At 46.3% G+C, this 27660-nt stretch overlaps 1 protein-coding gene across 3 annotated transcripts in view; it reads right to left on the bottom strand.

The window, feature by feature from the left end:
* The window catches only part of Osbpl2 (oxysterol binding protein like 2), a 45667-nt gene that overhangs the window by 7424 nt on the left and 10583 nt on the right, over positions 1–27660 (bottom strand). For 2 of the 3 annotated variants that reach the window (XM_085831700.1, XM_085831690.1), the window contains exons 2-10: positions 17928–18061; positions 16694–16838; positions 13871–13946; positions 10044–10178; positions 9821–9918; positions 6353–6535; positions 4662–4769; positions 3603–3692; positions 1034–1157 (exon numbers count right to left, since the gene is read on the bottom strand). In XM_085831700.1, coding sequence (XP_085687826.1) covers positions 1034–1157; positions 3603–3692; positions 4662–4769; positions 6353–6535; positions 9821–9918; positions 10044–10178; positions 13871–13946; positions 16694–16838; positions 17928–17964 — 996 coding nt within the window. In that variant the 5' untranslated portion in view covers positions 17965–18061. The remainder of the gene's footprint in view (positions 1–1033; positions 1158–3602; positions 3693–4661; positions 4770–6352; positions 6536–9820; positions 9919–10043; positions 10179–13870; positions 13947–16693; positions 16839–17927; positions 18062–27660) is intronic. The other variant, XM_085831706.1, reaches the window with a different exon arrangement.

Genomic DNA, 27660 nt, shown 5'->3' on the forward strand with positions numbered 1-27660 from the left:
GGACCCAGGATGAAAGGCTGGGCCTTTCTAACTGCCCACAGCAAAGCAAGGGTGGGCCCTTGTTGCCAGATGATCCAAGAAGCAGTGAACTTAGTGAGACTGGCACCAGACAGCACTCAGCAGACTCAACATGCTACATGGATCTCTCTCTCTGGATGGAATCTCACAGTGTAGACTGTGGATAGCTGGGAACTTGCTGTATAGATTAGGCTGCCCTGGAACTAACAGATATCCTCCTGTGTTTGCATAAGTGTACTATCGCACTTGAAGAAATTTTCCTTTTTTAAAAAAATAAAATTACCACTGGGCAGTGATGGCACACACCTTTAGTCCCAGCACTCTTAGGGCAGAGAGTGGCAGATCTCTGAGTTTCAGGCCAGCCTGGTCTACAGAGTGCATTCCAGGACCGTCAGGACTACACAGAGAAACCCTGTTCCAAAAAACTAACTAAAATTATTATGAAAAGATGTCCAATAGTGCATATAAAACATAAAGAAAACTAGATACCTGGATAAGTTCAAACATTTTTGTTAAATAAATACTGAACATTTAACATGTCTGCTTTAGAACATCCTGATTTTTTTTAATCTAGAAAGTAAGATACCTCTTTTGAACTATCACTTTTAATTCTAATTCTGCTTAAGAATAACTTACAGTCATCAGTATTCTGAAATTCTTAGAGGAAAGGCTTTGCCAGTACTTCCTGACTGCTGAATATATTACTGAGAACTCAAGAACTGGAAAAACAGAAATGAGATGCTCTTGACTTCTTAAGTAAGCCTCGGCTAACTCAGGCAAAGTGAGAGCTGTATTACAAAGGGCTACGTGGAAGGGCTTGCATTGCCCTGGAAGTTTCCAGCAGCTACAACATAAACAGAATAAAGTCAAACACCTCTGAACAGATAGCAGAACCTAGAGAGAAGACAGTTTGGTCTGGACATAGCCCACCCACTACATACACCTCTTGAAGAGAAGCACAGTGCTCCTGGAGGGCGTGGCCACCTTGTGCAGGGTCACTGCAGCTGACACTCACCATCTTGGCCTTCCTGGCATGGTCACCTCTCTTCTCTTGCTTCTTAAAGGACTCATATGAAGCAGGATCAATGCCCCACAAGCACTCTGTCCACTTGCCATACATGATAAAGAGCTTCTTCCTGCTGCAGAAAGGAGTTTAAAACACAGTTACCAACAATCTCCTGCAGAGCAGCACTGAGTGCAGGAAGGAACTCTGTGTTTCAGGCCCTCATTCTCGCTGCTGGAGAAGAGGTATGCCCATCCCCGATGCCAGATGGAGGAAAGTGAAGGCACAGAAGCCTGGGAGTCCCTGGGGCCTTAGAAAACAGGGGCAAAAGCACAAACATAATGAAATGAAATGTGCTGCTAGTACCTATGCAGAGCCTGGGCCAGCGTCCGGCCTTTGCCACTGAGCCTCCCCCACAGCCTGTTGCTTTTAAGCACTGCACTGGGTTTTCATGTACCCTGAGGCTTGCAGACCTTTTTTCTATCAAATCTCTCCATAATGCCTCCCAAGGTCACATGATGACTTGCTTGCTCTTTGGTTATCAATGCTCTCTTCATCTAATCACATTCCTGGAAAACTCCACAGCAGTTAGACTCTGCCTCATATCAAAGTGAACAGAGTCCATGCAGGACAGCCTTTCTCCTTTTGCCTCTCTCTGTCTGGGAAGCGCACAAACTGGCTACATGCTTCTTGGGAAGTGCCCTGACAGGACAGTGCCACTCAGGGCACTTGTAGAGTTGGTTACAGGAACTCAGGAGTGCAGCCCAGATCCTTAAGTAACTCTTTACCTCCATGGAAAAAGTTGGCTTGGGGCTGGGGAGAAGATTCAGTGAGAGCTTTTTGCAGAAGCACCAGAACCCAAATTCAGATCCCCGGAACAATACCCGTACTGGGGGGGGCAAAGACAGAGACAGAGCCAGCTAGCCAGCCAGCCAGGCCAAATCAGTGATCAATCAGTGATCTCTAGGTTCAAAGATCAAACAAAAGACAAATGATAGACAGAGACAGCCAACACTGACCTAAGCTTCCACACGAACGTTCATAAACATGTTCACAACACACATGCACAAACATGTACACGCATATATCACACACACAAACAAAACAAGAAGAAAAGGAAAAAGCAAAGTGTGCTTGGATTCAGGATACAAAACCCAAAGGTCAAGCCTCCTCCATCAGCTCGAAATCATCAGGCTACCTCAACCATGGGCAGGCCAGTCTCCAAAGATGCCTTGGTCACCATTCTGACCATGATAGGACCTGTGTCCTTTACAGAATACATGTGATGTTCTGACATTTCTCATCAACCTAAAGTCTGACATTAATATACAGGTTGTTTAAATAGATGAGTTTCTAGTTTCCTAGAGATAAGCAGAGAGAACAAAAGTATTGTTTTGAAGTTAAAACTAGATGTCAATAGCTTGAAAGACTCTCTTGGCCTTATACTACTGAACCATGGTTAGTTATAAATAAAAATTTGAGATCCAGAACATAATTTTACCAATGGGAGAAAAATCCAGAAAATACACTACTGGCCATTTTCTACACAAAAATCTCTGTAAAGCCCTGGCTTAGAGTGGAATAATGCAGACCCATGAAATGAACATTGGATGTCCACATTCTTTATTAATATGTAAAGTTGGTACCCATAGGGAGGCGACTCCTGGGCGAATGCTAACATCTCAGTTCTGTTTGTAAGATTGTAGCACTAGAGCTGAGCAGGCGATCCAGGCTATAACCCAGCATTTAGGAGGTGGATGCAGGACTGTGAGATTGATGCCAGCCTGCACTGCATAGCAAGGCCAGCTCAGAAACAAAATAAATGGAAAAGAAAAAAACCTCAAACACAGAAATCCGCCTGCCTCTGCCTCTCGAGTGCTGGGATTAAAAATGTCTATTTTTTTTTCTGAGCAGGAGGCACCTGTGAAATTTAATTAACTCTAAATAGACAACATATCTTCCATAATTATAATATAGAAATGTCTATGAACAAAAAATAGATACTTTTGTAGGTGGGCAGGGATTTTCTAAAATACTGCTGTGAGCAAAGTGCACCCCAGGTTTTAAGCGTGAGCAGTCAGTCAGCTGTCAGCACTTGGGGACAGAGGTGAATATCCGAAGGCCGTGCATGCCCTTGATCTCTTCTTTTAGTGCCTGACTGACCATCTGGTGCTGCTGGACAGTCCTCTTCTCTTTAAATTCTTCCGATTCGATTTTAATTTCATACATCGCCCTGCAGCCTCCTGAGATGTCTGTGACTTGAATAGTTGTGGCTCGAGGAAACTTTTCTTTGAGAACCTGGGTCACTTTGAGCTCCCCCTCCGTCTGGGAGGCAAACATTCGCTGCAGCAGAGGCACAGCGGCCGCCCGGCCCCATGCCCGGCGACGCTCAAAAATGTCTATTTTTTAAGGTCACTTCTCTTCTTCCTCCAGAGGGGACAAACTCTACTCTCCTATCACCTGAGGTCACACTCAACACTCATCTTTTTCACCCCGAACAGACACCACTGTCTAAGCACATGTAGGTACAGCACCGGACACTGTAGACACACAGCCAGTGGGCATCAATGAGTATACCTACTTTTTGTCTTGAATGTACCCTTCTACTCTGTGAAGTTCCTTCCCAAACAATCCACAAGGCTTAAAGTGAAGTATACACTTATCTCCAGTTCTGTGGAAACAAACACAGGCATTAGTTATGATGTGAAATGTCTAGAGAACCAATCAGGCTTCCCAACAGGGGAAAGAGAAGGACTTGGTCATCTAGGAAAGGAGGCCATGAGTGATGGAGAACATCACAAGGAGGCTCTGCTCAGTGACTGTAAGGCTCTGCAACTGACCTGTGGTGACTGTTTGCACAACTGGGTAATTCACTAAAATATCACTTCAGTGTCCATCTAGACAATGGTTGAATTTTTTATTTATAAATTATATTATTACTAAGGTGTCTACAGCAAAGCCAGCAAGTCATGAGCTTCAGCTGTAGCCTAGGCCCTAATGTTCCCGCGTGGTCACTATGTTTCCACCTAGCACTGACACTGACACATAAGCATGGCACCATGTTTCCACCTAGCACTGACACATAAGCATGGCAAATGGGGCTGGTGAGATGGCTCAGTGGGTAAGAGCACCCGACTGCTCTTCCGAAGGTCCAGAGTTCAAATCCCAGCAACCACATGGTGGCTCACAACCATCCGTAACGAGATCTGGCGCCCTCTCCTGGAGTGTCTGAAGACAGCTACAGTGTACTTACATATAATAAATAAATAAAATCTTTAAAAAAAAAAAAAGCATGGCCACCATGTTTCCACCTAGCACTGACACTTCTTTGGTGCACTTTACATTTGCGGAGAAATTAACAATGGTAATGAAAAAGACAATCAATCAATATGGGGCATTTCTGATTATCTCTACACTAGACAGAACTAAATCTAGTCAGACACAATGCCTAGGGGCCCCACTACAGGAAGAACTCAAGCTGAGGGACAGGAATGCAGGGCTGGAAGTCTAGATAGGAGGAGTGCAGACAGACAGCTCCCTTCACATCTGTCAGCTCACCTGGCCTGACTTCCCATGGACAGCCTGGCCTGTCATCTATGGCTCAGAATCACCATCCCGCATACACAGATGGGCCTGTTACCTGTGATTTACAATCTCCACTATCCCATACTGCTCTATCCATAGCTGCCCAAGGATGACATTGTGTACACAGCAGGTAGGGTTGGTCCAGGTATAGGCTTCATTATGTCTGTGAAAACACACCAACAAAAAAGTCAGGGAAATGAAGCTCAGAACGTGGGTGACCCAGAAGGCCACGACCAGGCAAAACCAAACCATAAATGCCTGGGAGCAAGACAGTGCTTTGAAGTCTTTCCAGTGCAGGCGATTTAGTGTGCATCTGAAATTTATTTCTCCTTTCCTTTGTAGCATCAACAAAGCTTTCTACCTAAATGCCAAGACAAGTTAATAAGCAATAAAAGAAGACTAAAACAAAAGAGAGGCAGCTCTCCTGGGAAGCGGCCAAGAGGAAAGGTGCTCTAGAAAATCAGTCTTGAGCCCCAGCCTAGCTGTGGGAAGTGCAGGAGAGGGCTGCTGCTGACAACATAAGCAACAGTACCCATCCTTTGAAATGACCTTGCCTCAAGGAAAACCTCCCAGGGTAAACGCAGCAGACCTAGACCTGTGCCTATAGGAGGCTGCATCAGAGAAGCCTGAGTAAGAGCAGAAACATCTGACAGAGGATGGCTGAGGAAAAATACCTGCAATCTCTCAAGCTGCCCAAGGAGAGCCCAAACATGCTTTTTGAACACATTGCAGCTTTCCAATTCTGCCCATCTCAACTTCCAAAGCAGAGACTATCAGGACACAGGTCAAGCACAAGTCAAGCACTGGGGTGTCCACCACAGGAGCTTCCCTCATGAGCCTGCTTTGTGTTCCTGGCAAGCTGTGCAGGGAACAGCCCCTGGCAAGCTGTGCAGGGACAGCCCCTCGGTTCTTAGTGTTTGTCGGGTTCTTGAGACAAGGTCTCACTATGTAGTTTGATTAACCTAGAGCTTACTATGTAGACCAGGCTTGGCCTCAAACTCAAGAGAGATCTACCTGCCTTGGTCTCCCTGAGTGCTGAACTTGAAGATGTGTTCAACTACCCCCAGCCTGTCCCTAGGTTCCTAAAATGGTCTGGCAAATGGCCAGTAGAGATCAAAATCTACAGAGACTCCCTCACAACAGGCTCATACTGAAGAACCATAGCAACAACTGAAGCCCTGGGCTCTGGAGGGTACAATGGGCTTCAAGCTCTAGCATATGCTGAAGACTTGCTGACAGTGAGCTGGACAGCCTCTAAGAGGGACCTCTAGTGGTCCTTACCTGCAGGCACTCAACTTTGTATGTACAAACACACATGCCTGAGTGAGCATCAGCAAGCAGGTATATGTGGCCTAAGGAAGCAGAGTATCCAACTCTGAACAGCCCTCGGGAGGGAGTCTATGGCCAAGAATGAAGTTCTCGCTGACCTGGAGCTAGCCTATCTTAGGCATGGCCTAGAAATAAAGTGCTAAGCTAAGCTGTTGTTTGGGGTTGTCATAAAGCAGTAACTGATGGTTAAGGTGAGCGGCTCCAATCAGTGCGTGGGAGGAGATGTGATTCATCCACCTCAATGGACACAGGAACTCTCCCCACCAGGAAGCCTAGCAGAAGTGCCGCTGGCAGAAAGGCTCTCAGCCCACACAAGGTCAGGATCTCCCCAGAAGGAAGTCCTCTGAGAAGTGGAAGCCATAACGTCCTCACAGTCAGTGCAGGGCATGCTGGCCCTCGCCTGCACCTGTCACTCACTTGAGCAGCTCCAGTGTGATGGTCCCCCGGGGCTCAGCCTCCACACTCTTGCCCCAGAACTTCAGCTTTGGATAGATGGAACCGTGGAACCTGAAGTCTTGATTGAGACCTTCTGAATAAAATGCACTAATAGGAGGGTGGTGACTGACCTGCTCAGATATAAATCTGAACCCTAAGTCTTCCCTAGATCCAAAAATGAGAAAAGGGGGAAGAGAAAAAGTCACATTAATGGTAGCCATAGCAAAGGGTCATCCACTTACCCACCAGCTGGCATGGTCTGCCCTCCCCTAGATACTGATATAGGATTTGGGCCCAGAAGCCTCCAGTTCTGACAGGAAGCAGAAACACTCAGCAACCACCTCTTAGATGGCTCATCTGGCTGTGTACCATCACTCTGGAGTACACCTGTCCACTACCACACAAGCTCTCCTGAAAGGGAGCCTCTGTCTGTCCCACTGCTCATCCCATTGGTACCTCAACCTTTTAGCCATCAGCCAGGCAGGCCTCAGATGCAGACTAATCTCAATCCCAGGGAATCCTAAATGCCAGTAAGCCCAATGGACTCAAAAGCCTACGGGTGCTCCTGTCCAGCCTTTTGTACAGGCTCCCAAGACTTCTATGATGGAACGTCTTAGATCCCAGAATATTCCTGGCCAGGAAATAGGATTTTAGCAGACTCCCTTATTCAATAAAAATGTCAGTTTTTAATTGTTCCGGAACTATGAATACACCTACAGTTGTAGTCATTAGGAATTATAAAAGCTAAACCACATAATTACTAACTTAGCTGGAATCAGAATTCCCAATCATTACAGAGGAAGGAAAGTTGAAAAATTAGATTTTAAAAGGTTGCCTGCCAAGGTATGTAATCTACAAAATGAATACTTGTCTAAGAAAAGCAAGTATATTTTTAGCTGTTCAAGAGGGATATGAAGGGATGAAAGACGGTGTACACAGCCTAGTCTGTGCAGAACTGTGGAGTAGGGCCACTTAGTGTCAGGGAATCTCTGTGGAGACACCAACAAGCAGGCCTGGAGAGGAACATACTGTGAGGGAGTTTTCCTGGCAGCCTTGGAAACGTCGGTTCAGCCTCTGAATTAAATCCCAAGTCAGGCTAAGCTTCTGTCTGATATCCACACCTCAGGCTATTCCTATTCTCTCCACATCCACACAGCTGCTGCTGCTGCTTTCCTTTATGTTGAGACAGGTCCATACTATGTAACCCAAGCTAGCCTGGAGCTTGTAATCCTCCTACCTAAGCTGGCTAGAGCTAGAATGCAGAGGTATGAGCCGCCATCACCCAGAAATGTTCTCCTTCTATCTTATTTCTCTCCTCCTCCTCTTTCTCCTCCTCTTTTTTTCCCTTCTTTTTATTTTTGGTTTTTGAGATAGGGTTTCTCTGTGTAGCCCTGGCTGTCCTAGAACTCACTCTGCAGACCAGGCTGGCCTCAAACTCAGAGATTTATCTGCCTGTCCCCTGCCTTCCAAGTCCTAGGATTAAAGGCTGCACCACTACTGCTTGGCTCCTATCTTATCTTTTTCAAGACATTTTAAGCTAAACAAGATTTGGACCTCACATCTTGTATGTGATGGGCTCACAGGTGGCCAGCAATGGCAATTCCTGCTCAGAAGAGTCTAGACAAATGAAGGAAACACTTCACTGACTCAGACAAAGCCACATCCTTAAAAGTGACATTTGGGGGCTGGAGATTTGATAAGCTCAGTGGCTACTCCTCCAGAAGACCCAGGTCTAATTTCCCGCACTCACATGGCAGGTCACAACCATCACTAACTCCAGTTTAAGGGACTCTGACACCATCTTCTAGCCTCTCAAGAGAGTGTGCATAGACATGCATGTAGCCAAAACATTCACACACATAAGATTATAACTTATTTTTTACTTTCCAAGCCAGGGTTTCTCTGTGTAAGCCTGGCTGTCCTGGAACTCACTCTGTAGCTTTCGAACAACAGAACTTGCTCTTGAGCTGAGAGAGATCAGCCTGCCTCTGCCTCTTGAGTGCTAATATTAAAGGCATGTGCCACCATTCCTAGCTAAGGAAAATGATGTTTATGATACAATGAAAAAGTCATCAATTAACACCTCACACAGAAGAAAATCTGTGTGATACCAATTTTCTTGGGTGGGCTGCATCTGGTTTTTACTTCTAGCCTTGCCATGTTCTGTATAGATCATTATCATGGCTAAAACACCAACAGGCTCCATTTAATGAATTCCACAGATTACCAGTTGACACTGATTCCAGGGCAGTGGCAGAATGTCATGGCAGAACTCCTCTCTACAGAAAGGATCTCAGAGCAGGATGGCAGGTGCCATCCCTCCTGCCTGCAGCTCCACAGCCTGTGGCAAATAATCATGATGCCAGCCAACGAGAAGACCTCATCTAAATCCTTCTAGTTACTTCCTTCCCCATCAGAAAAGATCTCCTTACTAACCTATCCTGATGTTCTCTGCATTCCTGAGACATAAGCACACCATACCAGCCATACAAGCAGCACAGAAAAGGTCACAGCATGGCCGACTAAGAATAACCCTGAAGAGCACAAATTGGCCCACTAGGAACTGTGCAAATTCAGTGACTAGTCTCTGGAGGCACAGGCAAGACTAAGGCAAAACCATACCAGGGTCTGTGACATGTGACTAGGAGTGTTTACCATGGCAGCATCTCCAAAACTGTTTTCTGCATAACTGCAGGAGACTCAAAGTTGGCAAAGTAGGTAGCAACAATCTCCCAGCCCAGCCAAAGGCTCACCACAAACCGTATGAACTAGGACTCAGCATCCAGGGTCAGAGGTCTGCTAGGTCCAAGGATGAGAATGGAGGGTACACACTGCTCATGTGCATGAGCACTGGCTACTGTCTGCCCCAGCCACCCCACACTGCCAACCTCATGCTCTACGGGGTTCTAAGAGGCATGACACCACCCAGAGGAAACCACTCAGAGGGATTTCAGCAAACACTCACAGACTAGTCCTGAGGTCCTAGCTCTGTCCTAAGACCCTGCGACACAGGCACGGAATGGACAGTGACTTGGGCTGTCTCTCCTCTCTTTGGTTATTGAACTCTCATCAAAGTGCTTCTACAACTAGCACAGTCCTACTCATTAGTTCTGACTCCACTTTTGGCCTAACACTAGTGACCCCCTTGTCTCTGCCATGTAATACATATACATCACCAGTAGTCTACACAGCATGGCCTCTATCCTTGAGCCCACTGTGCCAAGATCCTATGCCAGACCTTCATGTAGTACCAGGGTTCTATCCCATCAGAAACCCAGCATTCTATGTGTGTGAATACCTTCTTACCCACAGCATTCCAAATACTTCGGTAGCTCCTAACTCCAAGAAGCATCTATCCTAATCTGAGGAATCAGTGCTGAAGAGAAAACTGAGCTCTTCGTGCTCACTCAAGAGCCCTTCTGCAAAGGATACATTATCAACTCTCCTTACCTGATCAACTCGTACGTCTCCCCCAAGAGTGGGTTAAAGGGCTTGCCAGTTCTCTCCCACTGGGAAGCCACAGCTGAGACCGCAAAGGCAGCTACAGACTGCAAACAATTCAAAGGTAGATCAGAACTGCTTCAGTCAAGACAGCAAAGCTGCTCCCCACAGGGCATCTTCTAGATAGCCCAGCAAGCAGAATACTCGGGCCCTGTAACTGTGGGGTCCTCACCTGCATCCTCTCCAGGGGCTGGGACTGACTTGAGGCTTTGTGAATGAGGTACACATGCTCCATGTACTCTGTGATCCGCTGCAGGAAACTCAGTGGCTCATTGAAGGCAATTGGCATTGTGATCTTGGAGAGCTCCTAGAAGAAGCCAGAAAGACATCTGGTTGGGTGTCTGAGGCTTCAGGGCATGCCCCAGATGCAAATAAACCACTTTACTTTAGTGTTCTAAGGATCACTTCCCAGAGCCTCAAATTCCCATACAGACAAGGTCTTAGAAACTCTGTGTGGGCAAGCTATCTGTTGTGAGCTCTGGTTTCTACCTTACCCAACTTGGAATGTTTCCTGAGTGGCAGTCATGGCAGCTCTCTATCTCCCAGACCCTGAGAGCCACTCCCAATTTGAATAACGCAGTGATCACAGGAGCTCCAAGACAGCCACCTCCCCTCCCTTCGCCTATTCTAGATGAGTGGTATCAGCCCCAAGTTTCCCTTTGTTAAAACTTGCCCTTGACAGGCAGACAGTAATAACCCATGCCTTTAATCCCAGCACCTGAGGGGCAGAGGCAGGAGGATCTCTGAATTAAAGGCCAGCCTGGTCTACAGAGTGAGTTCCAGGACACCCAGGGCTACAGAAACCCTGTCTGGAAAAAAGCCAAAAAAACAAACTTATCCTTAGCATCATGGCCTCTGCTAGGACAACATGGAAGCACCTGGCTGGTACTTGGCAGGCAAGCCCTTCTAATGTGGCTTTGCCGGGAAGCTATTTCAGAGTCTGTAAAGGGACAGAAGTGAGGCTGCAGCTCCTGCCTCCAGAGTCCATGCATAGAGGTGGAAGGAGCTGAGCTTCTGGAAAGGCGTTTACAGATAGAAGGACTGTCAGAAGAAAGTGACGCTGTTATAACAGGGTAGGCGCAGGTGCTACAGGAACAAGAACAAACTACAAGCTTTGGCTCTTAGGATGATGATTATTTTCATTTCATTTGATGCAGGCTTTCTGTACGAGGGGCTAAAATGACCTCCTTTGCTCTCACCAGTCCCAAATGTCACTAGAGATTGATAGAGTGCCCTGGGGGAGGTAGAATACTCAGCTGTTACCAGCAAGACAACCAGGTCCTGGAAGACAACATTCTGGGAAAGGATAGGGTCTTGTTCACTGAAAGCCTGAACTTACAGATCCTGAGCCAGAGTCAGTCAGGCTTCTCAGACACTACATAACCAGCTGAGAGACATTCAGACATCTGGGAATATAGGGATGCCTCCATAGCAGAAAGGTAAGAAAAGACGAGGCTTCATATACCTGTAAAAGCAAGGGAAGTTGAGCCCACAGCCTATAGTGCAAGAGGTCAGAGAGGTCAGCAGCAGGCAGCAGAAACACAGAAGACCCCCAGCAAGAGAGAGGCTAGCTGGGCGCACACTGCTCACCTGCTCTAAACTCCCAGCCTTGGGTTCCTAGGCCAGGCTCCATCTCTGCTGCTGGGTATAGTACCATAGCCTACAAAGAGGACGTGGCTACGGCTAGCAAAGTGCCAACACATTTCTCCTTTGATCCAGCAATACCATGTCTCGGCACCCAGCTCTGAGCCTCAGCAAATATACATACAGGGCTAGGCACTGTGATCTGCTTTGGTCAGAAATAGTCTAATATCTAAAACAGCGCATCATCCCACTAAACTGAAAAACAACGAAGAAAGGGAATTGAAGTACTTAAAAGATCATTAGACACTGGTGTCGGAGGGATAAAGAAAAGCCTACTGCCTCTTTGAAGGCATGGGAGGAAATGTATATATGTCAGGGTGTGGGGCAGGATGGGTGGGTGTCCTGCCTGGCTAGTTTTGTGTCAACTTGGCACAGGCTGGAGTTATCACAAAGGACCTTCAGTTGGGGAAATGCCTCCATGAGATCCAGCTGTAAGGCATTTTCTCAATTGGTGATCAAGGGGGAAAGGCCCCTTGTGGGCAGTGCCATCCCTGGGCTGGTAGTCTTGGGTTCTATAAGAGAGCAGGCTGAGCAAGCCAGGGGAAGCAAGCCAGTAAAGAACATCCCTCCATGGCCTCTGCATCAGCTCCTGCTTTCTGACCTGCTTGAGTTCCAGTCCTGACTTCCTTGGTGATGAACAGCAGTATGGAAGTGTAAGCTGAATGAACCCTTTCCTCCCCAACTTGCTTCTTGGTCATGATGTTTGTGCAGGAATAGAAACCCTAAGACAGTGGGTGACAGTTACTTGTGGGGAGGGATGAGCACAAGAAGCTGGGCTTCTGAGACTGTCATGTTCTGGATATGGTCAGAGTATCCCAATTAACTGTGAAGAATTAAGAGGATGACACTTAATCTATCTATGGTGTTAATGCCAATCTTCTGGAAAGCCATTAGGATTAGGTAAAATCACTGGGTGGAGTGAGCCTCCACGGTTGACTAGGGTAGTATGCTAACATAGGGCAGGGCAGGCAGGGCAGGGGCTGGTGAGATATTCAGCAGGTATGCTGTACAAGAGAACTGGTTCCTGCAACCTATCCTCTGACCTCCACATGCACATGTGTGGACAGAAATAGATGTAAATAGTAATAATACACCGGGGCAAGGGTTGGTTAAACATCTCAGTGGTGGAATGCTTCTGAGGCTTTGGACTCAATCCCTAGAACTATAAACAAACAAACAAACAACAAAAGAAAAAGAAAGAGAGACCCACAGACACAAAGCTGTGCAAGCCCCTTCCCTAACTCTCCCTGTATGTCTTATGCTACCTCAGGACTCTGCCAGCACCGAAGTCATCACCAGACACATGCCCTTGGTCTTGTAACTCCAGACACAGGAAATAGAATAAGTCTCTTTCCTTTACAGTTTAGACAGTCTATGCTCTTGTAGTACAGGCAACAGAAAACAGACTAACATATATTTAATGAATTTGACTTTGGACTCATATTTTGAAATAAAATCGTAAAAGGAACCTGTAAACATAAAAAATGAAACTGATGAACCTACAGGATTCTCCCAGACCCATGTACAATCACTCACTCATGAGAAAACCAGAAAACTCTGCAACAAGGATACACAATCAAGCAATTAAGGTAAGGTAACGTCCCCAGGAAGGCATATGGACACTATGCAATTCTGAATGAGCTCCTAGTTTTTCTGTAATCCTACCCAAAAGAGAACCTCTAATTATAGCTTCTTCCAGCTTTCCAATGCCAACTCCACACCAATCTATCTACTTCCAATCTGTCTACAGTGATTTAAAATAAAAGGCTGAAGAAAGTGTTTTCTCTGGGAATAGAAGTAATCACAACAGGAAGATGGCATTAAAAGAACACAGGCAGAAACACCTGAAATTTGGCAACAGAAATATCTGGACTCTTGGGATCAAGTTTCTTGTTGCCAAGTGCTGGTTTGTGCATGAGATGTGCCAGAGATTGTACGAGTACACTAGCCTCTCTAATAGTCAAAGATCATGTGGAAAGATCAAATGGCTACTAGACACTCCATTTCCCTGACACAAAGTCGCAGTATTGGACAAAAGCTATTTATAGCCTAGAGTATGTCGAGGGCCCCATCTGGTCTCATACAGAAGATGTTTAAGCCATCTTGGAGCACCAGGAAAAAGGCTTTATGGGATGCCTCCTGCCTGCTTAGTTGCTTAACTGTAAAACTGCCTGCATTCTGCTGTTCCTAAATAATGTTTCCCTTCCCCTTAGACATGTGTTCCTTTCCTGCCTTGTTATCGTAATTTCATGATCATTATAAATATATAGCATCTATTTTCTTAGATACCAACACTATAAGTCTCAGGGAAGTAATACCTAAACTCCATGTGTCACATGATTTATCTGCACTCACCAAGCCAATGCATTTCTTCAGGATACTCCACACACTGAAGTCGCTTCTGGTGAACATGGGAGCAGGAAGAGCTGTCCTGAGAGGAATTTGAGAGCAACAGGAATTTATTATCCAATGGAGTATGTAGTGGGTAGGACATATTTCTCACAGGACTACTCAATGTCATCATCCTAGCTTGAGACTGAAACATCAGTCTCGAAGCAATGGCCTGCTGGGAGAGAGGTGAAGTCACAGCTGACACTACAGGGTTTCTGCACCACTGCTTTAAGTCCTCCTAGCAATGGTTATTGGTCGTGGTGGCCTTGGAGTCTGGACCCGACCCTGCCGCAGCCAGGTCACTGCTGTCCTTCCCTGAGCTCTGGGCAAGGCTGACGATGAGACGGAAACCCCTTTGCTTACATCCTTACTTCTTACTTTAGAGTATTCTGCCCGGCCTGAGATGGTGGGCAGAGATGAGACTACAGGATGAGATGTGTCAAGAGCTTCCCAAGGTGCACACCTTCTCAGGCCACTTCCACTAAACGAGGGCCCAGCAGTCACCTTAGCCACAAGTCCTGCTCTGGCTACCTGGGGAAAGGCTAGAGCTTCCGTAGGAACTGTGAGCTACAGTAAGCACTGTCTCCATGTGTGGGAAGAAGCCTCAGTAGAGATCTGCATAGCTTATAGGAAGGAATGTGGCCCATCATAGGAGTGTAGAGAAGGCATCACAGAATGTCCCTCAGATACACATGACTGCTCTGGGCCCTTAGAGGACAGCCTAGTTTTTCTTGTGGAATTCCCAATGACAATTCTCTGAAGTAGAACGGGAGAGCCCTGATTAGGCATTGTGATCCTGGGAGAGTAATAGCTGGGGTCTTGTCAAGTAAGACCTCAAAAAAGGCTCACTGAGTCAAGACAAGGAAGAGAAAAACTTTGAAACAAAATGGAAAAGGAAAGAAATCTAATGTTTATTGAGCACTGTGTACCAGGGCTGCCAAAAGTAGCTGGAATGCTGTGGACATGGCAAACTGTGAGAGCCACAGAAATGGGGATATAGCTCCATAAAGGGTCAGGGTCAGGCCCCAAGGATCCACCCTGTGCTAGTTTTTGTCAACTTGACAAAATCTAGGATTATCTGGGAAGAGGGACCTCAGTAGAGAAAAAACACACCTCTATCTGATTGCTACTAGGCAAGTCTACAAGGCATTTTCTTGAATAATGGACGTAGAAGGGCCAAGCTCACTGTGAAGCAGAAGGCAGCAGCACTCCTTTGCAAATGGTCCTGGGTTACATAAGAAAGCAAACTGAGGGGTTGGGGATTTAGCTCAGTGGTAGAGTGCTTGCCTAGCTGGGTGCGGGCCTCAGCTCAGAAAAAAGAAAAAAAGCAAACTGAGCAAGCCAAGGGAGCAAAACAGTTAAGAAGCACTCCTCCATGGTCTCGGCTTCAGTTCCTGCCATGGCTTCTTTGATGATGGACTGTAACCTGCAAGCGAAAGAAACCCTTTTATACCCAAGCACATGAATATGTTTGGTCTTGGTTGTGATGTTTATCACAGCAATAGGAAATAACTAATACCCAACTGTTGCATGAAGATGGGAAGGATCAACAAGAGAAAAGACATGCAGGAGGATGGTAAGGCTCCAGGCTGAGACAGCAGTATGGAGGAACTTTGGTATACACAGGTCTAGATGCAGAACTCAAGACAAGAGGCTCCAGGGGAGGCAAAGCTAGGAGAGTGAATGAAGACAGGCCTGAGTACAGGGGTAAGGAGATGTGAGCCCTCACTTCAGCAGTGACAAATGGAGCACTACTCAGAGCTGCTTGGGACGGGGGTGAGAGGACAGGAATGAGTTCCTGCTACAGGAGCTTCAGGCAGAGAACAAGGGTGACACAAACAGTGTACTAAGTGTCACTGTGCTTAGGAAGAATAATGAGGGAAGGTAGCACACATGACGCGGGGTGGACACGAGAGAGCCTCAAGATATTTAGCAGCCAAAGCATCAGATGAGGGGAACAGAATGAGGGAGTGGTCCCAAGCTCGCTGCTGATGTTTGGTCACAAGTTGACATACACTTGGAGGAAGCTGGTGAGGTACAGAGTGAACAATTTCCTTACATGGGCCCTCACAGCCCATGTGAGGTACTCCTGCACCCACTAAGCATGTGGATGTAGGGCAATAGAAGGCTAAGCACCTTGGACAGAGGGAGCCTGCCCTGAAGACAAGTGGGCCATGCATTAAGTCAGCAGAGAGGCTGAGGGTCCACTGAGGCCAAGAACACCTTTTAGAATAAAAGCAGGAAGCCTATGTCCCATGGGTGCTTTTCCCGAGATCGAGAAGCTTCTGTGATGACCACGTAGTCTAGATACACAAATGTACATGGTTTTGCCGCAGCCAAACCTTGACAGTCCCTTGACAGGGCCAGCAGTCAACATTTCTCAGTGAGATGTAGAAGGCACAAGAGAACGGACACTAGTCCTGCTAGCCCAGCAGTCAAACACATCTCAGCAATATATGAAGGAACAACAGGATTAACCTGGTGCCTGGGAGTGGCAGGTGGGTCTACAGGTTAGTAAATGAGGGCTGTGGATCATGTTGTGTACAGGCTGTGAGCCATCCTGGAACAGCACTATCACTTCATGGAAAGGGATTCATGGGTCAAACACTGCCCTTCACTGATCTCCATGCTCCAGTAGACAGGCATCAAGTTTCATAGGATATCTGGTGGCTAGATGACCTGGAAGAGTTGCCTTGGAATTAGGGGTGCTTCAGCTCCTGAGAAATAAGGGATACTGTATAGGACATATGGGGTGATCCTTGATACAACGTATGTAAGACAGAGTACCTGTGCTTTTGAATTCCATTCTCTTGTGGTGGTTTCTCCCCATTTTTCCCAGTCCTAGTACTTTTGCTGGTATCCAAGTCAATCATCCCACTAATTTTATTTGCCTCTGAAAATTCCCCTGTAGAAGAATTATCAGAATCAAAGCCTGTAACAAAGAAGCAAAAAACAGTCACCTTCTCTAGACCTGGGAGATGAAGAAGCCTACTTCAAGACTAACTACACAAACAGAAGCCTAAAAATCTATAAACCTTTTGTTTGGTTTTGTTTTTTGAGGCAGGACCTTACTATGTAGCCTTGCCTGGTCTGGAACTCTTTATGTAAGACCAGTCTGACCTTGAACTCACATCTCTGCCTCCTGAGTGCGGGGATCATGTGCCACCAGCCCCATGAGACTATTTTCAAGTGGTACACTTAAAATAATCATCTCTGTTGCCTACTCGGTGAAAGGATGGTCCACCTCAGTGTCAGGACACAGAGGGGCTGTGTGGGAGCACTGTTGTCTGCTAGGATGCCAGAAATCACCTCAACATCAATAAGGCTGAAGCCATCTTCAGGGAATATCAAGAGAAACGTATTCAAAAGCTCAGGGGTGTTTGAAGTAGTATCTGCTACACCGAGTCCCTGGATAAGAGGGAACGTCTAGGGACTGTGTGGGTGAGGAGGCATCTGCAGTGGTCTCTCGTGGTAGGCATGGTCTCCTGGGTCTGTCTGTAGGGCTACTGAGGCTGTTTTCCAGCACACTCCACTTGTAGGCACACACCAACGTGAAACAGAATCAATGGGTCTCGGTCATGAAATAATGAAAATTATTTCACTGAGCCTTGGAAAAGCCAAGGAGCTCAGTGTCTTCTTTTGAGATTTTGGTAAGTCCACTCTGTGACTAGCCAGCACTCAGGGCTGAGCAATGAATGGCTGACACTCCATGCCCAGATACTCTAGAATAATCAAAGTACTAGCCAGGAAGTGGTGGTACATGCCTTAGAGCCAGGCTCTTCCATGCATCCAGCCCTCCCCCGGCCCCCATACACACACACTGTCCTTTCATGCTGTCTCTTAAGATCCAGTCAAGATTCACCTCATGAGAGAAGCCATCATTGTCTTTCTAATAAAACTAATGTCAGGTCCAATCTAACACTCCTGCCTTTGGCTAAGCCAGACCAAATCCCATACTCCATAGCCCACAGATTCCTACACAAGATGCAGTCTCTGGGTCATATTTCTTATAGTTGCTCACCTGTGACGGCATCAAAGAATTCTTCCTCCCCGTTCATCCTTCAGTGACAAGACTGTCACTGTTCTGGGATTTGGTCCTCCTACTGGATCATATCTGATCTATATTTATGTTGAAGTTGTGTGGATCCTGGAAATCTGAGGGGAGAAATATTTTGGAATGAACTCAGCTTCTACAAAGCCTATGGGCTAGAAACAACTTGTAAATCCCCACCCCTACTCCCCCACTTTTTTTTGGCTTTTGTTTGAGACAGGCTCTCACTCTGGCTGGCCTGGAACTTGCCATGTAGACCAAACTGATCTAGAATTCAAACATCCTTCTGTCTCAGACTCAAGAGCTAGGATTGCTACCATGCCCAGCCAAATACGCATATTTAAAATTGATCTAATTGATCTCCATAAGGGCCAGGTGCACTGGCACATGCCTTTAATCCTAGCATTCCTCAGGCAGAGACAGTGGACTTCTATGAGTTCAGGTCTGCCTGGTCTACAAAGGGAGTTGCTGGTCTGTCAAGATTATATCATGAGACCCTATCTCAAAAGAGGAAGGGGAGGGGAAGAATGAAGAAGAGGAGGAAGAGGAGAAGGAAGAGGAGGAGGAGAAGAAGAAGAAGAGGAGGAGGAGAAGGAGGAAGAGGAGGAAGAGGGGGAGGGGGAGGAGGAAGAGGGGGAGGGGAGGAGGGGGAGGGGGAAGAGGAGGAGGAAGAGGGGGAGGAGGAGGAGGAAGAGGGGGAGAAGGAAGAAGAAGGAAGAAGGAAGAAGGAAGAAGGAAGAAAAAGAAGAAGAAGAAGAAGAAGAAGAAGAAGAAGAAGAAGAAGAAGAAGAAGAAGAAGAAGAAGAAGAAAAGAGGAGGAGGAGGAGGAGGAGGAAGAAAATGAAAAGAAAAAAATTGATCTCATGTTTAAGTAACAAAAAAAGTGGCCGGGCGTGGTGGCGCATGCCTTTAATCCCAGCACTTGGGAGGCAGAGGCAGGCAGATTTCTGAGCTCGAGGCCAGCCTGGTCTACAGAGTGAGTTCCAGGACAGCCAGGGCTACACAGAGAAATCCTGTCTCGAAAAACCAAAAAAAAAAAAAAGACAAAAAAAAAAAGTGAATTAGAACAAATTCATTCTTTGAGCAGCAGGAATCAAAAGATGCATGCATACCTAATATAAAGATGAAAGTCAGCTCAGTATTAATATGGTGGGGAAAAACTGACACTGCCTCCTGGAGGCTGTCCTCTGACCTTGCACATTCCTACCCCATATGCACACACACACACAGTAAAGAAATAAGAATAGATCAACAAAACACAAAATAAATAAATGGGAGGAAAACAGGTCAAGGCCTAGGACCAGAGAGATTACCCAGTGGTTAGCATATAAGCAAGCACACTGGAGTTCAGATACCCAGAGCCCACATACGTAAACGTGTCAAGGCAGTCTGCCTGTAGCTATGGCTTTGAAGGTGGGAACCCTGCGCAATCTGACTAGCAAGTTCTGAGTTTGATGAAGAGATCCTGTCTCAAAGAATAAAGTGGAAGAAGAACTGAGAAAGACCCTGACTGAATCAGTCTGTAGACTCCACAATCAAGCACACACACATACACACATCACACATGCATACATGTACCTCCACACATGAAAATATACCTCCACATACTACACTCACACACACACACATATTTAAAAACAGAAAAAGTAATAAGATTCAGCTCCCCCAAAATAAAAACAGAGCTCCAGGGCAGCCTGAGGAAGTTTAGTGAGAGTTTTGTCTCCTGATAAAAAGTAAGCACAGCAGGTTAGAGTGCTTGCTACCAAGCTAAGCTGCACTTAATCCCTGGAACCGTACAGTAGAAAGAGAGAATCGACCCCACAAGTTATCATCTGAGATATCTATGCATGCCATAGCACTCACCCACACACAAAATGTAGGGGAAAGAAGGGTGAAGAATGTTGCTCAGTAGTAAAGCGCTTACCTAGCATGTGCAAGGCCCTAGGTTTGATCTTCAGTTAAATAGTGTAAAAGGGAAAAGTTTAATAACAACCAATGACTAATACATCGATAAGTAATCATTATTTTAAGAGTTATATTTAAAATAACCCTTTACAGTTGTTCAGGGAAGTGATAGAATATTAATTCTAGGGAGACGTGTGGGCAGTAGAGTAGTTTCAACAGGTCATCACGTGAAGACGGGCTCTGCAGACCGCAGGAGGCTCTGCTATGCGTCACAGGGAGCTGGGAAACACGTAAGTGGATAATGTGTCAAAACATCATCCACCTCACCAACTGCGAGTGCTGCGGATGGAGCCCAGAGCCTCACACACACCTAGGCAAACATTCCATTGAGAGTTAGATCCACAGCCTGGACACCAGTTTCCAAGTCAGAGAATTAGGACAACTATATAACTTAGCTCTACCATTTAACAACAACAACAAAAAATCTTTCTCAAAATTACTTTCATTAATTTAGTAATTAGCTTAGCGTTTTAGAACTCCTGTATAATAATTTCTCCTATTTGGAAGAATACTTTTGTTTTTTCAGGACAGAGTCTCTATACTTAGACCTGACTGGCCTTAGACTCACAGTTACACCAGGCTCTGCCTCTGGAGTGCTGAGGTTAAGTGCACCACCATGCCCAGCCCAAGAACAGTATTTTAAAACAGTGAAGCAAAAATTCAACCTATAACCTGGCAAGTATGCTTTAATCCCAGCACTTCTGAGGCTGAGGCAAGAGGATCTCTGTGAGTTTGAGGCCAGCCAGAGCTACATGATCTAAAAGGAAAACAACAAACACCTTCAAACTGTTTCAAAAGGTTTTTCCCCCTGAAAATAAGTAAAGTGCCACATGTAACTTAAAAAAAGTCTCTGAGCAGTTGCCTATGAGTCCTGAGGGACAAGGAAGGTCCAGGTGAGAAATATGGTTTCTGCCCTTGGAGTGACCAACGCAGTACTAGAGACAATGTCCACCCAGTCCCTGAAGTCTTGCTTACTAATAAGGGTCTGAGTATCTGATCATCAGCCAAGCCCCTGGCTCACTTTTTGGTGCTTCTCTTTTCTTTGCTCCCTTTCCAATGAATCGTGTAACTTAGGAACCAGATACCTGTGAAGCAACAGAGCAGCCACAGTTCACTGCATGGTCTGCTATGAACTGTACAAAGCAGAGATGTGCTGCTTAACAGTGTAGGGCTGGCCCTCAACCACCTGCAGCTGCAGGAAAAGAAACTGCTAAACTCAGACTGGACACCATTCTGTCCTACAGGTAGTAAGATAGCCAAATGGCTGCCGATGTACTATGCCTGCCCCTCCAAGATAGATCTCTACAAGGTGACTGGGCCAAAAGCCTGCCCTGGTGAACAAATTTATCAGTGCCATCCTGAAGGCATGGATTCCCAGTGACAGCTATGTCAGCTCCCACCTACACAGACACACTTGCCTATGTTATGTCTCTCCTTCTGCCCTTACACAGCCCCCTTCTACAGTGGTATGCCACAGGAACAACCCCACCAGATACTGACTGGTACCATTTGTTGCATCTTCCAGCATCCAAAATTGAGAGCCAGCAAGTGTCTGTTTACTATAAACTGCCTACTGTGCAGGCAGTTATCACTACAATAGCACAAAATGGACAAAACCAAGAGGCCAAAACAAAAGCTCCCACAGCAAAGATAAGGCACATACCGAAATGCACATAACAGACCTATCAGAGACATGGATGGCCCAAGTACAAAGAGGTAACTGGTAACAAGTATCCAGTGAATTATCTTGGAACAAGGAGAGGGGCTGAGGATGTGGCTCAGCTGATAACGTACTTATCAAGCATATAGGGAAGTCTAGGCTGGATCCCGGTACCGAGTACACCCTGTAATCTCAGCACTCCAGAGATGGAGTTCAAGGTCATCTTTGGTTACATGGTAAAGCCAGCCCAGGATGTATAACACTGTCTCAAAACAAACAAACAAACAACAAACAAACAAACAAACAAACAAACAAAAAGAGTAAAACTGTTTCCCAGTCCTCAACCAAGATCAAATGTGACCACAGTGCTTGTGCATTCTGGGAGGAAAAAAAAAAAAAATCACATGGCCAACTAACGCCATCCTGCTGAGAAAATCATACCAAAATGCAGCAGTGCATCTGGTTTAATCCACAAGCTTAAGAAAATACTCAGAAAAGGATTGTGCTAGACACTGTGGGAGCCCAAACAGCAACGCCCAGACTCTGGAACCTTCCAAGCCAGAGGAAGCTTCTCCAGTAAACAAGCCAGAAAGAAAAGAAAGTGACAGAGTGGCAGAGGGCAGGCATTATCCCAACAGCAGTATTTCTGTGGTAGGACGTGACATACACACAGGAAGGCACGTTAACATACTTCAAAAGCTACCTTGAAGCCTGTTGCAGTGGTATAGACCTACAATCCCAGCACTTACGAGGTGCAAGCAGGAGGATTAGGAAATCAAGGTTATCCTGACTGCAAAGCAAGTTGGAAGACAGCTTGGGTACAAAAGACTTGTCTATAAATAAGGCCACAAACAAGTTAAAAAAAAAAAAGGTATTTTGTTGGGGCTAAGGGTGTGGTTTGACTGGTAGAACGCTGCCTACCATTTGTAAAACCTGAGATCAATTCCTAGTGCCTGGAGAAAAAGCTACCTTTTAAAAGATACAAATGGGGGCTGGAGAGATGCCTCAGCAGTTAAGAGTACTGACTGCTCTTCAAGAGGTCCTGAGTTCAATTCCCAGCTGATGCCCTCTTCTGGTGTGTCTTAAAAGAGATACAGTGTATTCATATAAATATAATAAATAAATCTTTTTAAAAAAATACAAGTGGTAGTTGTACACACACCTTTATCCTACTGGGGAGACAGAGGCAGGCAAATTTCTGAGTTTGAGGCCAGCCTGGTCTACAGAGCAAATTCCAGTAGCTAGAGTTACACAAAGAAAACCCTTAAAAAAAAATCAAAAAACAAAAAACCTTTATGCCTTTAACTCCAGCACTTGAGAGGCAGAGGAGGCAGAGGCAGGTAGATCTCTATGAGCTATAGGCAAGCCTAGTCTACATAGTAAGTTCCAGGACATTCAGGACTAGAGAGACCCTGTCTCAAAAATAAAACAGCATTAATGGGGGACTGGAGAGATGGTTCTGCAGTTAACTGCACTTACTACCCTTGAAGACATCCAGGGTTCAATTCTTGGAATTGGAATGGTGGTTCATAATTGTCTGTAACCCCAGTTCCAAGAGACCCGCCGATACCTCTTCTGACCTCTGCAGGCTCCTGCATGGATGTGGTGCATGTATATGCAACATGCATTCAGGCACATACACATAAAACGACACTAATATCATGCCTGGAGCCAAATTCAAACAAGGTTAAACTCAGAGAGACCAGTGAGAAAACTGGACACTGGGCAGTGTGAAGATCAAGTTTATGTGTAAGGTATCATGACAGTGTTTTTCAGGGGGCCTCCTGTTCTAGAGCTGTACACAGACATGCATGTGGGTCTCTTCAGAAGAATCAGGGAGAACCCCTGGCAGCACAGGCTGGACGGAGAGAGCTGTACACAGGTAAACAAGAGACTCTTGTACCACTTTCCTGCTATGTTTGTAAAAGCTCCGTGAAAACATGCTACAAGCAGGTCTGTTCTTTTTACATGCTTTCTTATCTAAAGCAAAACCTCTAATGTTAAAAGTAAATTACAGAAAATCATTGTAATGAGTGCATAAAAAGTGAGGCCAGATACAAGCTTGTCAGCTACTGGGACACTACAGTTACTATGGCCTATGTCGATGCCATATGTCCCCCTAGTGTCCAACTGTGACCAAGAACCCATGTTGGAGCCAGACAGTGGTGGTGCACACCTTTGATTCCAGCACTCAGGAGGTAGAGGGAGGTGGATCCCTAAGAGTTCAAGGCCTGCCTAATCTACAGAGCAAGGCCAGGACAGCCAGCCCTACACAGAGAAACCCTATCTTGAAAAAAAAAAAAAACCAAACACACAAACAAACAAGCCTCTACAAGGTCAAGGACCCAATCTCCTCATTCATCCTCAGGATGTCTCACAACTGTAGGTGAAGCCACTGACCTCTAACTACCAGCATGGCTGCAGGTTGCCATGGAGGAAACAAAAGTTGCTCAAGGGTCAGGGAAGACTGCTGTACTGTCAGGTCAAACCTGGTTCCACTGCACTAGTTTCAGTAGACCTAAGCCATCAGAAGCTGGGCCTCAGACAGAGATGGAGCAAGTCCTTCTGGCATGGCCAACTACACCAATGTTCCCAGGGAACTCTCCTGATGGACTGCCACAACTAACAAGAAGATCTGTGGGATTAAAGGCTGGTAGCGCACGCCTTTAATCCCAGCACTGGGGGGGGGGGGGGCAGAGGCAGGTGGATTTCTGAGTTCGAGGCCAGCCTGGTCTACAAAGTGAGTTCCAGGACAGCCAGGGCTACACAGAGAAACCCTGTCTCAAAAGAAAAAAAAAAAAAAGAAGATCTGTGGGAAAATGGGGCTGAGCACCATTAAGGCCATGAGGGTACCCAGCACTTCACAAATGGCCCACAGGGTGGAACAGCACCTATCAGTCCTCAGACCTTCTGCAAGTCTGTCCCATCATCTCTAGGGCCTGGTTCAGAACATGGCTCCCAAGTCCATGTAACCTACAGACTCTATGGTTTTTTTCTATTCAGCAGAAAATCCTCAAAGAATGCAAAGTTGTATTTGGCAAATAAGCCTTTTCTGTTAAAGGAGACTATGTCTGGCTTTCTGAACAGAACATCCCATGGTGGAGAGTTGGAGTGTTGCAGATCCAGAGCCAAACTATCCCGGGTTATCATTTTTCCCCTTAAAAGCCACTGTTGCCCACACTTGTTGCTTGACCTAACACCCCTTTAACTTTGTATTCTTAACAGACTACAGGCTCCCACCAACCAAAAGCCCAGAGCACCATCAGAGAGCAATACCACAACCTACAGCAGAACATTTTAAGCTTTGCTGTGCTGCCTGCCTCACGTCCCCAACAATGTATTCGGTAAAAGACCTGTCTGTCTTTTGTTCTGCAATTGTTCTGCAACCACACAAAGTTCACAACACTGCTTCCATATTGGGACATTTTACATGGGGCAACCTGAATCCTCGGGGCTATAGGTTATTTTTTCCATTCCTTTATCCTTATATATATGTAGGGTGAAGGTATGTGTGTACCACAGGCAAACATAACGGTCAGAGGATGAGTTGTAGAGCTGTTTCTTGCTTCCAGCATGTGGGGGGAACTCAGTTCAACAGGCTTGGCAACAGTGCTTTCACCCACTGATCAACCCACTGACCTAAGAGCTATCTTGTGTGTGTCGACACAGCTCTCTGCCAAAGCTAAGACCACACATAAAGCAGATAAAAAACAGACCTTACCTCCTGGGCAATGGACCTATAGGCTCTCCTGCTCTAAGAATCATTCCATAGGGACTGCTTCAGGAAGGGCTCTGGAGTCCTTGTTTCTTTAATCAGTGCTGTCTAGTCAGGGATTTCCCTTTCTGAGGCCTAGAGAACACCCAGGAGATTAGTTCTGGCTGGGCATCATTTGGCCTTCCACCTTCTCCACAAATCACTCTAGGCTGGGGCAGGACTCTCTCCTTCCATCTGGCCCACCAAGCATACCATCACCATAACCCCTCCCCAATCCGGGACACTCAACAATTGTTCTGCTACCCAATAAATGTCCATCTGCTTCAAAAATGGCCCTCCCAGGCTATTCTGAAGGCGGCCCCTTCTGTCTTCTGTCTTCTAAGGACCTGATCCAATCAGGCCCAAAGTGCCCCACTACTTCCATGAATTCTTCCACTGTACTCTTACAATATATCTTTAGGTTATTACTAAAAGTAGATCTAGAGCCAGATATGCTGGTACATACCTATGATCCCACAACACAAGAGGGTGGGGCAAGAGGAGCAGGAGTTCCAGAACAGCCTGGCCTACATAAAGATGACTTGTCTCAACCAAATAGGAAAGGAGAGGGAGCCGGGCATGGTGGTGCACGCCTTTAATCCCAGCACTTGGGAGGCAGAGGCAGGCGGATTTCTGCGTTTGAGGTTTGAGGCCAGCCTGGTCTACAGAGTGAGTTCTAGGACAATCACAGCTACACAGAGAAACCCTCTATTTAGTTTCTGCAGGAAAATGTTAGTTTCCAATCCTCAAAACCCCTACTTGACCAGACAGGAAGCTCACAGATGTTCCTGGAAAACTTGCTCTGTCCCAAGAGGTCACATAGTAGCATCATAGAGCAGGAATCCTCAAACAGTGAAGTCTTATCAGTGGCTAAGCTAAGGCCAAATGTACAATTCCACCCTCACTCAAGGGTAGGTAGGGACATAGGAGCCTAGAGAAATGTCAGAAATATACCAGACACGGCAGCCATAGGTATCATGACAGCACCTTTCATCCCAAGGCCACCACAGTCACAGCATTTACTTGCACAGCCCAAAGACAGCTGAAGCCTAGGCTCCTACTTCCCAACCCTTCCCCCAACATCTAGAGTCACCAGCCCCAGGCCTAGTGAGGGTCCTCATTCCTCTCCCAAACAGCCAGGCTACTTTGAGTGGACAATGCTTTTTGGCTGCATTGCCTTCTTGGTCACCTCTTCAATGCCTGTCTTCATCTGTCACTTGGGTGTCATTTTGCAATACCCAGGAAGCTATTGTGCCACAGGAAATGTAGTGTGAGAGAGGAATGAGTTGTTCAACATGACTCCATGCACCACGTACTCTAAAAGGCCTGGTGAGGCAGCATGGCCCATTATCCACTGACCCTAGAATTCTTGACAGCTCCCAAAAGGTAGGAGGAGGAAATGAAGCAGGAGACTCCCCAGTCCTTAAACCCAGCCCTGTGCTGGGGCAGCAGCAGCCAAGCTCAGCTCAAATGCCACCGCCAATTCGCAAAGACCAAGCCTTCCGCCAGGATGAGACAAAAACGAGAGACTGACCACTCTCATTCCAAACCCCTGCAGCTCTCAGTTCACAGTCACTGGACAATGCTCTTGCTGGCACTCATGAAAGGTCTGAAGAGCCCTGTCATGGTAGACATGCAGTGGCTATTTTTACAAATTTTGTATAAATTTAGAATCACAAAAACAATCCCTACTTTTTCACAATAGCTTTTTTAGGAAAGAAGCAAGAGCGGCTGGTGGGCTTTGGCCTGGCCTGCAGTCATCAAGAGGAGAGTGCACAGGTCATGCAAGCTTTGCTTTAAGCACAGGCAGTCTTGGGGAAGGAACCAGAAGTGACCTTTACTAAACATTGGCTCCCAATCCTTTAGCCAAACACAGTTAACTCCAGCTGTACAAGAGGTGCCATTATAGGTGAGACAAATGGCCTTTACTTAGCTGTCCCAGAGCCTCAGCTTTCTTTAGGTTCCCAGATTTGTGGCTTCTGCCAGGAGCTACATAATCCATACCAAAGTAAAACCTAACCGTGCTTAGAGCTGTGTAAGTGAACAGCTGACCTCAGCCTTCAGTTTCCACTCAGCAACAGCAAAAACAAGTCTTGTTAGCATCTACCTGCTGAGCAAGTTTTATAGTCACAGAGGACTCTAAGTTTATTAGGAATTCATGCAGGAAATGGGAAGTGTCTAGGCCCAGAGAAAGACAGGGAAAGCAACAGCATTAATCGCCTGCTGTTTCCATTCTCCACACCAGCAGGGTGGCCCTCAATTGCAGGCCAAGAAGGTGCTCAACAGGGTCCCTTAACAGCAGCCACTTGGGGGAGGTGGGGGGA

This window comes from Mus caroli, unplaced genomic scaffold (assembly GCF_978045245.1).
Source record: "Mus caroli unplaced genomic scaffold, Mus_caroli_1 scaffold_2, whole genome shotgun sequence".
Lineage (NCBI taxonomy): Eukaryota > Metazoa > Chordata > Mammalia > Rodentia > Muridae > Mus > Mus caroli.